The 11,460-nt window shown below is 42.1% G+C and overlaps 1 protein-coding gene across 2 annotated transcripts; it reads left to right on the top strand.

Annotated features, from left to right (window-relative positions):
• The first annotated feature begins 6,461 nt into the window (after positions 1–6,461).
• Positions 6,462–11,460, top strand: srsf3b (serine and arginine rich splicing factor 3b). Of its 2 annotated transcripts, XR_016487990.1 has the most exons (8): positions 6,526–6,740; positions 7,493–7,557; positions 7,793–8,003; positions 8,420–8,560; positions 9,126–9,568; positions 10,279–10,317; positions 10,589–10,675; positions 10,860–11,460. XR_016487990.1 is itself a non-coding variant. In XM_021569327.3 (7 exons), the coding sequence occupies exons 2-7, from the start codon at positions 7,551–7,553 to the stop codon at positions 10,885–10,887; spliced, it is 513 nt and encodes a 170-aa protein (XP_021425002.1). In that variant the 5' UTR covers positions 6,462–6,740; positions 7,493–7,550; the 3' UTR covers positions 10,888–11,460. The 2 variants fall into 2 exon arrangements, 1 of the variants encoding a protein (XP_021425002.1); XM_021569327.3 differs by lacking the exon at positions 9,126–9,568 and having other exon boundaries at positions 6,462–6,740.

The raw sequence follows: 11,460 nt of genomic DNA on the forward strand, positions 1-11,460 counted from the left end.
TTTTTCGTTGCCACCAAATGTTTGCATATGGTAAGGTTACCAGGTTCAATCAAGTACAGGAATGACAACAGAGACAGAATACAATATGGAATTTTATTCAATAGTTTGCGATATTCCAGCTCAGTCTTCATCTGTACTACCACAGTGGATATTACATTGGACGTAAATCAAGGAAAATAGATGTTCTGGTGGCAGCTGCAGAGAATTATTTGGGTATACGAGATTTGTCTTAAGTAGTGTTACAGGGTGTGTTGAGTGGTGGTGTCCCCTAAGGGCCAGCCCTGGCCATTATGCCACCCTAGGCAACAAAAACTAAAAAATGCCACCCCTAGAGGAATAGTCCCAGTAAGCAAAATGACGTTGAAAAAACGTCTACAATACGTATTTTTCCAGTCATTGAATTTAGATCCATTTTCAGTTCAGAATGAAAGTTGAAAATATGTAATTTATAGACATCTATATTTGAGCCAAATCAAGGCTGGTCCATACCGGACAAATCTGAACCAAACATCGATGTCTATGATTGGTGCAGATTTGGTTTGGACCAGACCAAAAACCAACATCCGTGCAGTCTGGACTGCACCAAAAAAAGACGTCATAAATGTGTCAGCGTCGGTTCGTGCTTACGGAGTTATAGCTTACAGCAGGGTTGAGCAACTTCAGTCCTCGGGGTTTGCAGTGGTGTCACACTTTTTCCCCATCCCTAGTCAAACACTGCTGCTGAAACGAATTGCATTCTAAACTGAAGATTATGATTAGTTGATTATTGGAGTCAGATGTGTTCGCTAGGGCTGGGGCAAAAGTTTGACACCAACCTGGTCCCAGAAGACTGGAGCTCCCTATCTCTGGCCTATAGTTTTGCAATTTAATTTTATGTGGTATGCCTACCGTTTGTAAAACACACAAGGAAAGACGGCCTGCCATATCGCCCGCAATGGAATTTCATGAATGTCCATCCATGTTGTAGGCCCACCATTTGCAAACAGGCCGTTTCATTGGCTTTATTAGTCCTGCTTCCTGTGACTCTGAGCTCTGAATATCAGATACCCAACTTTATCAGAAAGAGTTATCCTGAGCCTATTTACAATGTGTTTACACAGCGGGTAATGAAGAAGAAGTATTTCATTTGTTGCTATGATCAGCTCTGAAAAAATTGACAGATACAAACTTGAAACCTTGATCATGTCAATTTCGCCCACCGGATGAAACTCCTGGACAGCAGTTGTGAGTAGCCTGATTGTCCATTCCATATTATCCATTTTACTTTGATCTGTCCTGTTTTTAGGATATGTTGTCTGTTAACATTTTTTTTTTGATTGGGCGCCATTTAGGTTAGGCCATTTGATCGGAGAAACCTGCATGATGTAAAAAGTTTCCGTATTGTCATACATTTTATCTCCAACCTTTAGGCTACAGAAAAGGCCACATACTATTTCTACCATATGCTATATCTGCTACATGATTTATGTTAGATCATTTTTGGACTGAGTTTTGGTGGAGCGCCACAGTGATGTCTCTCCAACAGCACCCTGGAGAGGCGCGCTGGGAATGGACAAGATAAATATTTTGCACCCCTGCCATTGACAAAGTGGGCACTGCTTATCATAGGGCAACATCAGAGCTCACCTAAAAAACCCATATGCCACTGATTGAGAGAAATTGTAATTGTTTTGGGGCAGAATTATGTGAGGTTTTATGTGTTGTTGGAGATGTGTCTTAGACCGTTTAGCTCAGGAAAAGCAGTCCTCATCAATCTGCCACCTAATGAGCGGACCGGCCTTAATCCCATCCTCCCAGCCCGTTGTCATGGTGCAGGAGCAGATAGGGTCAAAGTAGTTTAATGGGGTTGTGGGAATATAGGTGGCAGCTGCAGAGAAGGGCCTGGGTGTATGAGATTTTACTGCAGAAGAGTGAGTGTGATGGTGTTTTAAAAAATAAATGAAATAGAGGTATATAGGTGAAGGGTTAGTTCCTGGTCCAATTTTTTCCTTTTAGCAACAGGAATAATGTAGATAGGCTGTGACTGGCCTCACACTTAAGTACAATAGGTGGCAGTGTATGCACCTTAAAGTCGGATGCGATCCGCCAACCCAATCCCAAAGAGGAAGAAAACGAGACAATGCTGAAACATCAATCCATGGGGGAGTCAGTACCTCCTTTTAATTTGTGCCTGAAAATCAAAATTAAAGAAAAGTTATCTTGCAAACTCAGCAGCAGTGGCGACCAGTCAGACCTCTACCTGTTTTGAGCCCTAACTGTTTAGCAAAAAATTGCCTATTTTGCAAGTTATTTTTGGCATTCATTTGTGTTACAATGTAAACAATGACAAAAAATCTATACAATCCTTGAGTTAATGAAGAAGCATACAAATATGGCTCTTGAGCTACAAAATGCAGGCGTTTCAGCCTAGCTCAATCTTTCTGTGTAGGTGGGGAAGCCGGCAAAAGACTGGAGCATAGGCTTTGGTAATTTTCTCTAGTTGCGCCGTGATTGGCTCAGTGTTCTATCACTCATGGGGACACTTTGTCACCACAGAATCTTCAGGGAGAGCTAGGCAATTCAAGTCCCCTTGGGTCCTGCCATAGATTTACACTAGAAGTGCCCGTCCAAGAAGGCTCAAGGTCATTGGCCACAGATAAAATGATGTCAAATCACTTATATCAAAATCTTAGCTAGCTAGCTAGACAAGCAGTCATCATGAATCACTTTGACAATCTACTGGCAAATTATTTTCCATCCTTGTCATATGAAGAGAAATTATAGATAAAACGTATTAGTGCTAATAATAGGCCATTGGACATTACACAACCAGTCGGAAATGGCAAATTCAACAATGAGTGGTTTGGAAGGAATCAGTGGCTAACTGCGATGCAAAGCAATCACTATTTTGCTTTCCCTGCCTGCTATTCAGTGGAGAGGGTGTGTGGTCCAAGTCTGGGTTTAACGATTTAAAATATCTGTCTGAAGGGGTCTGTTTTCCAAGCTTGAAAGGATACACATTCACACAAAACACCATGGGCCAGAAAAGGTTGAATACATTGGCCATGCTATCAATACAGCATGACTTCTGCCAGGTTCAAAACAACTGGGAAATCTCAGACTTCAGTGCGTTCAAGATATCTGGGAACATGGAGGAAAAAACTAGCTCCAACTGGGAAAATAAGTTTTGAACGGTCATCCAACTTGGATTTCCAAGTCAGGAACTCGGGTCTTTTTCTTGTGATTCAACCTCGTTTTTTTTTTCAGAGTTCCTCGTTGTCTTGAAAGCACCATAAATCTAGATGATGACAAAGTTTGCCCACAAGTGAGCACAGCACAACAAGTCCAAAAATAGGCCCATGTCTTGTATGCTGCTACATAAATGATGTAATATGCCAGGGATATATGTATACTGTAGCTAAGAAAGTAATAATTAGTGTATGTTGTGTAGTAAGCTGTTAGTAGCCCATGTGTCTCACCCTAAGAATTAGTTCCCTCTCCCCCTCAGAACTTAGACTATAGGTCTACTGTTCTGACTTGGTGGTGCACATGTAGCCTATAGCCAGATTTAGAGAGATGTCATCAGCAAATATTGTAAAAGCTTTCATTGTTTGCTTATATGCCCCAGTTATTTATCCTATGTTTCTGACTTGGTGTACAGGGAGAAAACTGTAAGAACGGCCCATGTTCTGAATTTTGTCTTTGTCCATTTCAAAAGTGCTGAACAAATAGGAATATCATCCGTCTGAGCTCGGCTGTGACCAAGAGACCCATATGGTTCACAATTGACCCAGCGTCGTCCAGGTTAGAGGAGGGATTGCCCGGCCAGGATGTCCTTGTCTCATCGTGCTCAAGTAACTCCATGTGTTGGGCCGGGCGCCGGCAAGCTGACTACGGTCGTCAGTTCGACAGTGTGTCCTCCAACACATTGGTGTGGCTGGCTTCCAGGTTAAGCGAGGAGTGTGTCAAGAAGCAGTGCGGATCAGTTTCCATTCCTACAGTTTAGTATAGGCAGTCAGCAGATGCAGCTTGCATACTAAAGAGACCAATTGACTAACTGGAATGTGAAAGGGCTGTCACAAACAGACTTGCCTTTTGATCTTTCTAATGTGTAATTGACCTGTGGGTGAAGTTTTTTTTATTCTTGAATGTGACAAAAAGTCCTGCAGATCACATCCTACTGTACATGTTTCTTTATATTCCTTTGGGAGTCAGGTAGGATGATAATTTGGCTGATCTTCAGTAGTGGTGTGTGGGTAAAACCTCCAGGGAAGCCAAGCCAGGAAAAACAAGCCATATTACAACCTATGTGTTGTGATAATTATGTTGTTTGCTCTATAACCTGTTGTTAGTTCATATGCCTTGACAACGTGATATACAGTGGGGCAAAAAAGTATTTAGTCAGCCACCAATTGTGCAAGTTCTCCCACTTAAAAAGATGAGAGGCCTGTAATTTTCATCATAGGTACACTTCAACTATGACAGACAAAATGAGAGAGAAAAAATCCAGAAAATCACATTGTAGGATTTCTAATGAATTTATTTGCAAATTATGGTGGAAAATAAGTATTTGGTCAATAACAAAAGTTTATCTCAATACTTTGTTATATACCCTTTGTTGGCAATGACAGAGGTCAAACGTTTTCTGTAAGTCTTCACAAGGTTTTCACACAATGTTGCTGGTATTTTGGCCCATTCCTCCATGCAGATCTCCTCTAGAGCAGTGATGTTTTGGGGCTGTTGCTGGGCAACACGGACTTTCAACTCCCTCCAAAGATTTTTTATGGAGTTGAGATCTGGAGACTGGCTAGGCCACTCCAGGACCTTGAAATGCTTCTTACGAAGCCACTCCTTCGTTGCCCGGGCGGTGTGTTTGGGATCATTGTCATGCTGAAAGACCCAGCCACGTTTCATCTTCAATGCCCTTGCTGATGGAAGGAGGTTTTCAGTCAAAATCTCACGATACATGGCCCCATTCATTCTTTCCTTTCCACGGATCAGTCGTTCTGGTCCCTTTGCAGAAAAACAGCCCCAAAGCATGATGTTTCCACCCCCATGCTTCACAGTAGGTATGGTGTTCTTTGGATGCAACTCAGCATTCTTTGTCCTCCAAACACAACGAGTTGAGTTTTTACCAAAAAGTTCTAAAATGGTTTTGGTTTCATCTGACCATATGACATTCTCCCAATCTTCTTCAGGATCATCCAAATGCTCTCTAGCAAACTTCAGACGGGCCTGGACATGTACTGGCTTAAGCAGGGGGACACATCTGGCACTGCAGGATTTGAGTCCCTGGCGGCGTAGTGTGTTACTGATGGTAGGCTTTGTTACTTTGGTCCCAGCTCTCTGCAGGTCATTCACTAGGTCCCCCCGTGTGGTTCTGGGATTTTTGCTCACCGTTCTTGTGATCATTTTGACCCCACGGGGTGAGATCTTGCGTGGAGCCCCAGATCGAGGGAGATTATCAGTGGTCTTGTATGTCTTCCATTTCCTAATAATTGCTCCCACAGTTGATTTCTTCAAACCAAGCTGCTTACCTATTCCAGATTCAGTCTTCCCAGCCTGGTGCAGGTCTACAATTTTCTGGTGTCCTTTGACAGCTCTTTGGTCTTGGCCATAGTGAAGTTTGGAGTGTGACTGTTTGAGGTTGTGGACAGGTGTCTTTTATACTGATAACAACTTCAAACAGGTGCCATTAATACAGGTAACGAGTGGAGGACAGAGGAGCCTCTTAAAGAAGAAGTTACAGGTCTGTGAGAGCCAGAAATCTTGCTTGTTTGTTATTGACCAAATACTTATTTTCCACCAAAATTTGCAAATAAATTCATTAAAAATCCTACAATGTGATTTTCTGGATTTTTTTCTCATTTTGTCTGTCATAGTTGAAGTGTACCTATGATGAAAATTACAGGCCTCTCATCTTTTTAAGTGGGAGAACTTGCACAATTGGTGGCTGACTAAATACTTTTTTTGCCCCACTGTATAGGCCTAAGGCCGAAATAGTAAGAAGAGTGGCAGAATAAATTTAACAACTTGGTTTCATCACAAAACCGGAGAGCAACATCTGTCAGGTGGAGTCCACAAAACATTGCATGTAACAAACAGTTACATGACCTACAGCATGTTCAAGTAAGTTAATGTTTCCAACATTTTCGAGCTACTAAACAACTATTGATAAAGAACCATGAGAGGTTACCGCAATGCAAAATAATTTATTTAGTCTCTCTGGGTTCGTAAATGTCCTTCAATTCGCAAGAGGCTGGATGTATCTCACCAGAGAAAGCGAACGAAACAATGGGGGAGAAGGCCATGCAGGGGTAATCACTAGTTACCACAGCCACAAAGTCATAAACCCTGCATATTTCTACAATTGATCTTCTTAAAATGTTAATTTAAACCTAACCTTAACGTTTACCAAACTACTAACATTATGCCTAACCTTAAATAAAGACTAAAACGCTGTGATAACTAGTGGAAACCCCATACAGCTCAGGGTGGAACCAATACCGTCAGTCAACATATCCCATCGTCCCAATATCCAGAGACGATATTAAAGAAAATGTGAAGGGAGGCAGAGGGATTGAGGTCAAAAAGTTGATCAGTAGGTCATATCCGTCTGTTACGTAAGACGGATAGATGGTACACACGATCCATAAAGATTTCCGGTCTCCATTTTATTGTAGCTTGCAGATACAGACAGGCGGTTCGACGAAGGACAGGAAACGAATCGACTATCAGTGTTTGTTTTAAAATACGTTACGGTAAATAACCCCTCTAAATAATACAAAATGTGACACGTATTTCTATTTAGCAGTTAATATTGTTTCTTTGATATGTATTCGAACTTTCTCTTGTATTCATATTAGCTAGCTGGCCCTAGTTAGCCATTTGTTTCTCAGGTAGCTAACGTTAGCTAACGAGTAGCTGAAATGGCTAGACCCAACTGTATCGCAGCAAGTAACTGATTATGTTGCAGTTCATTTGCAATTGTACTCTCTCACACGTAGCCATGGCATGTGCAAATGGTGAACTAGTCAGTACAGGGACTGGGGAGGGAGCCAGCAAATGTTGAGGGTTATGGTTATCTCAGCAAGGCCCCTTCTTCCATTTTGCGTAGTAACGTATGTGAACAAAGGCTGGAGGTGTGATTGTCGTTTTACTAACGTTAGTTAGTTGTTTTACCCTGTTATTATAGTTTGTTATTGCAGTATAGCAGAACCAATTAGCGATTTCACGGTAATAAGAAATCCCGCAATGCATTTCCATGTGCAATGCATTTCCACACCACTGGCTTTATGCCCTATTGTTGCCTACCTCAAATTCAACCATAATCATACACATCTGCTTGATTGTTATAAACACACCTGGCTGTTTGAATGTGGGTTTAATTGTATGTGGAGGACCATTTTTATCTAAGTGTTATGAACAGACTATTGGCCTACTTGAATATACATTGTTGTTGAGTGGAAAATGTGTAAGACATGAAAATCTAAATGGACAAATCTTCTTTCAGTTTCTCATTGACGTTTGTGGAGTATCATTTTTTGTTTTGAAAATTGAGGCCTGTTGAAATGGGAGGTAATTACTTACATTTTTGTTCCTTGCATGCCAATACAATTCACATAATTAGAGGTGTGTGTTCCAGAACTGCTTGAAGTAGCTTTTCTGGTTCACGTCTATCTGAATGCAATTGAGCCCCAGGTTCTTTTTACAGGTGCATGCCTTTAAAGTTAAGTACATTTGCTGATAGGCTGCCTTTTGAATAATGATTCCTAGAAAGCAAAACATACATGTTGTTTAATATTTTTTAAAGATCCAGCCATGCACCGAGATTGCCCTCTCGACTGCAAGGTCTACGTGGGAAACCTGGGGAACAATGGCAATAAGACAGAGCTGGAGCGGTCATTCGGCTATTATGGACCACTTCGCAGTGTCTGGGTAGCTAGGAACCCCCCAGGCTTTGCTTTTGTGGAATTTGAAGATCCAAGGGATGCAACCGACGCAGTGAGAGAACTTGATGGAAGGTAAAACCTAAGAACAAGTTCCTCTGGTGTAAAAATAACTGAATGATAGAATCAGGAAATCGAGGTCATTTTTCAAGTTTTTGTTCCTTGCATCATTTGCATGCCAATACACTTGGTAGTTTGACAAAATAAATGCAGATAATCTCAGGAGTGTTCCAGAACTGTTTGAAATAGCTTTTCTGGTTTGTCCATATGAATTCAAATGATCCACATGTGCTTTATACTCTGGTATAAAATAACTTAATGACAGAGCCTAGTTTGCTTGGAGATATTTGGAAGGACTGCCTATTCATTTTTGTTGCCACTTGCCTCCATTTAACTTCCTGAAAGGGGGTGAAACAAGGCCATGCATGCCATAATGTTTTGGTGACTATTTAACAGCATGCTCTGCGGTAACACTGTATTGCTCTGCACAGGACATTAAGTGGTTCCCGTGTGCGAGTGGAGCTGTCCAATGGGGAGAAACGCACCCGCAACCGGGGTCCTCCTCCATCGTGGAGCCGACGTCCTCGAGATGACCATCGTGGGCGTCGTGGTAGCCCGCCCGCCAGGCGCAGGTAACTCATCTCCCATACAGGGCTTTATGATAGCAATGCCCAACAGACTACTAATCCCTTTCTGTCCCTTTTACTAGTTAATCTACTTGTTTTGTTCCCGTGTCCTCTTTCCAAACTGCATCTCCTGTTTCGCTGCACCGTAGTGATAGTTTAGTGTTTGATAACCCCTTTTCCATGGTAGTCTACAGTGGTTAGTGTAATGTGGTGCTGAAGGCATGCAGTTTTCATCTTCATTATCATTGTTTAATGACTTCCGGGGTACTTTAGATCCAGGGGGTGGGTACAATGTGAAATTAAGTGTGCTGATTTGTATGCCAAGTTTAAGTGATAAGTACATTTGCGTTTTCTCTACCACATTTTCTCTAAATTTGGCTTGCAAGCTTTTCACTGTTACCTGAAGCACTGAACGTGTTTTGGAAGTAGGTGATTCATATTTCAGACCAGTACCTCACTATGAACCGGGTGGGAGGGAAGCTTAATGATGCTAGGTTGGTTGTTTTTGTTACAATTTGAGGTTGCTTTTTTTATTGACCATTTATATTAATAAAAATGAACCCCGTTACAGAGTCATCACCATGCCTCTTCTCACCACCCTCTGAGTCAGTCAACTAGTCCTCTTTCAGCATCATGTGACCATTGACCAGCGTGCCCCAATCAGCTTGGCTGATGTCGTGTCACATGGCCAGTCGTCAGGTTGCACCAGCCCATTGGTTCCTGCGCATGCAGTTCTCAGCCTCTTCCTCCTCCAACTTTAACCCAATCGGCAGCGGCCCTCCTCACATTCCCGACCAATCAGCGTTTTACGTCCCCAAATGTCTACACTGCAACCTACCAGCAGCAGCCCTCGGCTAACCAATAAAAGCAGGAAAAATCCACAGCCAGCCCCCATCCACCAGCCAACTAATCACCTCGCAGCATCTGGCCAGTCCTTTTCAGCCAAATCTGCCTACCCGGCCTACAGTCTACCTCCCCTTCGTCATTTCTAGCTTGTTGAAAACCAAACGACTAGTAAGTTTTACCTGCTTCATACAGTACACTGCTGATTACAAATTTAAAAGTGAAGAGAAAGCTGCTTTAAAAAAGGTTATCCTTTTTTATTTGAATCAAACAGGATTGATATTTCTCCCTCATTACTGTAATCCGTTGATTTAAAGGGGAATGGACATTTTTGAGAAACATTAATTATTAATCTGTGACGGTCTTTCTAATTGTTCAAAGGAGCTTTTCTGATCAGTGCTTTCCCTGGTTTAGGTCGCAGTGGTCCCATCTTGTGTGTGCTTTGCACTTGTGCTCAATATGTAGCCTTGAATTTACTGCAGCATTGAGAGCATTCTTACCCAATTTTTGACCATTAATTATGTTACAACCCTCCATTTTCTTACCCCTTCCCATTTGGTATAATTGCACTTCTCTTTCCGAAGCATTTTTTTGTCATTCACTCAGCTGGCAGTATTAACTAACCATGGCCTTTTATGGGAGGCGATGACTGAATTTCAGATTACAAATGCCTTATCTGCAGTCACCCATTCCCATCCCTTTGGGGGGGGGGGGGGGTGTAATAGACATTAACTTGGTTCCCCCAGAGGGGCAGTTTTTGGTGGGGACTGGGACTGTAGGGTTTACTTCAGGGTAATTTGGGGGTTGGATGGGTTTGGAATCAATGGGCCACCAATGTATCATGCTCTGCTTTTAACATCCTCTTATTCCCCCCTCCCCAGATCCCCACGTAGGAGGAGCTTCAGCCGCAGCCGAAGCAGGTATGTTGACAGCCATAAGAGATTGTAAAAGTTAACAGCCGTACTGTGGGCAAGTAAGATTACGGCAGATTATTTTTCATGGAAGCATGGACTGAGGGACCCAATTTTGAACCTTGTGTATGGTTCTGACAAGTATTTGATCTCTTAACACACCACACCCCAGCACAGCTTTCCAAACTTGTCAATGATTAGATCCTCTTGTCATTGTCAACAGGGGCCTCTGTAAAATTCAGGTTGATTTGGTTCATTCTCTTTTTCCTTCTGTATGCAGGTCTCTCTCCAGAGACAGGAAGAGGGAGAGATCTTTGTCCCGGGACAGGAACCACAAACCCTCAAGATCATTTTCCCGATCAAGGAGGTAAGCAGGGGGGGTTTTAACAGACAGCAAGAATTTCTTATCTTAGCAACAGTGAAACCACTTTAGTTGTGGCTTCTAAGGAACACTAACAGGCCAATGGTGTAACATCTTTCTGAGGGAGTGCATGAATGCTCCAGGGGAAGTTTATATTAACATTCTGGCTTAACTATTTTTCCCCTCGCAGCCGCTCCAGGTCTACGGAGAGAAAGTAAGGAAATGCATGGCAGTCGAGTTTGACGGCAAAGAAGATGAATGAACTTTCTTTTTTTTTACGGATATTTTAGCGGTTTCATTTTTGCTTCTCTGTGACATGTAAGGTAACCAATTCCTCTGTATTTTGTAAATAAGTTGGTATGCAGGTGTAACGCATGACTAAAATGGTTGTTAGTCCTGTTAATGCCAAGACATACCGTAGTTGTCCCCAAGCAGTATTCCATTTCATCAATCATTATAAGCGTTCTCTATTTGTCCATGAGTACCAGCTCACAGAAACACACCATTCTAAATAGTCTAGTGCTCAAGTCATGTTCCATGTCTGCAAGATTAGTGTGTCTGGATGTGGTGGAAGGCTATGGTCAGCTATCCTATTGTCGGTTAATATACCGATATGTTTTCTATTGACCTCTAGGACTTCCACTATTCTTCCAGTTCCTGTTGGTAAAGGTTTGTCTTTGCAAATAACGGCACCCTTATTTTGTCTACAATAGCCCACTGTTTTTCTTTTCCTTGATATTTGTACTACTTATGTTCTCTGAATTAAACTAGTTGTAAAAAGGCTTCTTACA

The sequence above is a fragment of the Oncorhynchus mykiss genome, chromosome 17 (genome assembly GCF_057628025.1).
Source record: "Oncorhynchus mykiss isolate SJ-2025 chromosome 17, ASM5762802v1, whole genome shotgun sequence".
Taxonomy (NCBI): domain Eukaryota; kingdom Metazoa; phylum Chordata; class Actinopteri; order Salmoniformes; family Salmonidae; genus Oncorhynchus; species Oncorhynchus mykiss.

What these genes read in the sequence shown, in the direction of transcription:
- srsf3b (XM_021569327.3), top strand. An exon ending in GTGAGAGAACTTGATGGAAG is followed by an intron (nt 8,004 to 8,419) that starts GTAAAACCTAAG and finishes TGCTCTGCACAG; the next exon opens with GACATTAAGTGGTTCCCGTG. An exon ending in TCATTTTCCCGATCAAGGAG is followed by an intron (nt 10,676 to 10,859) that starts GTAAGCAGGGGG and finishes TTCCCCTCGCAG; the next exon opens with CCGCTCCAGGTCTACGGAGA.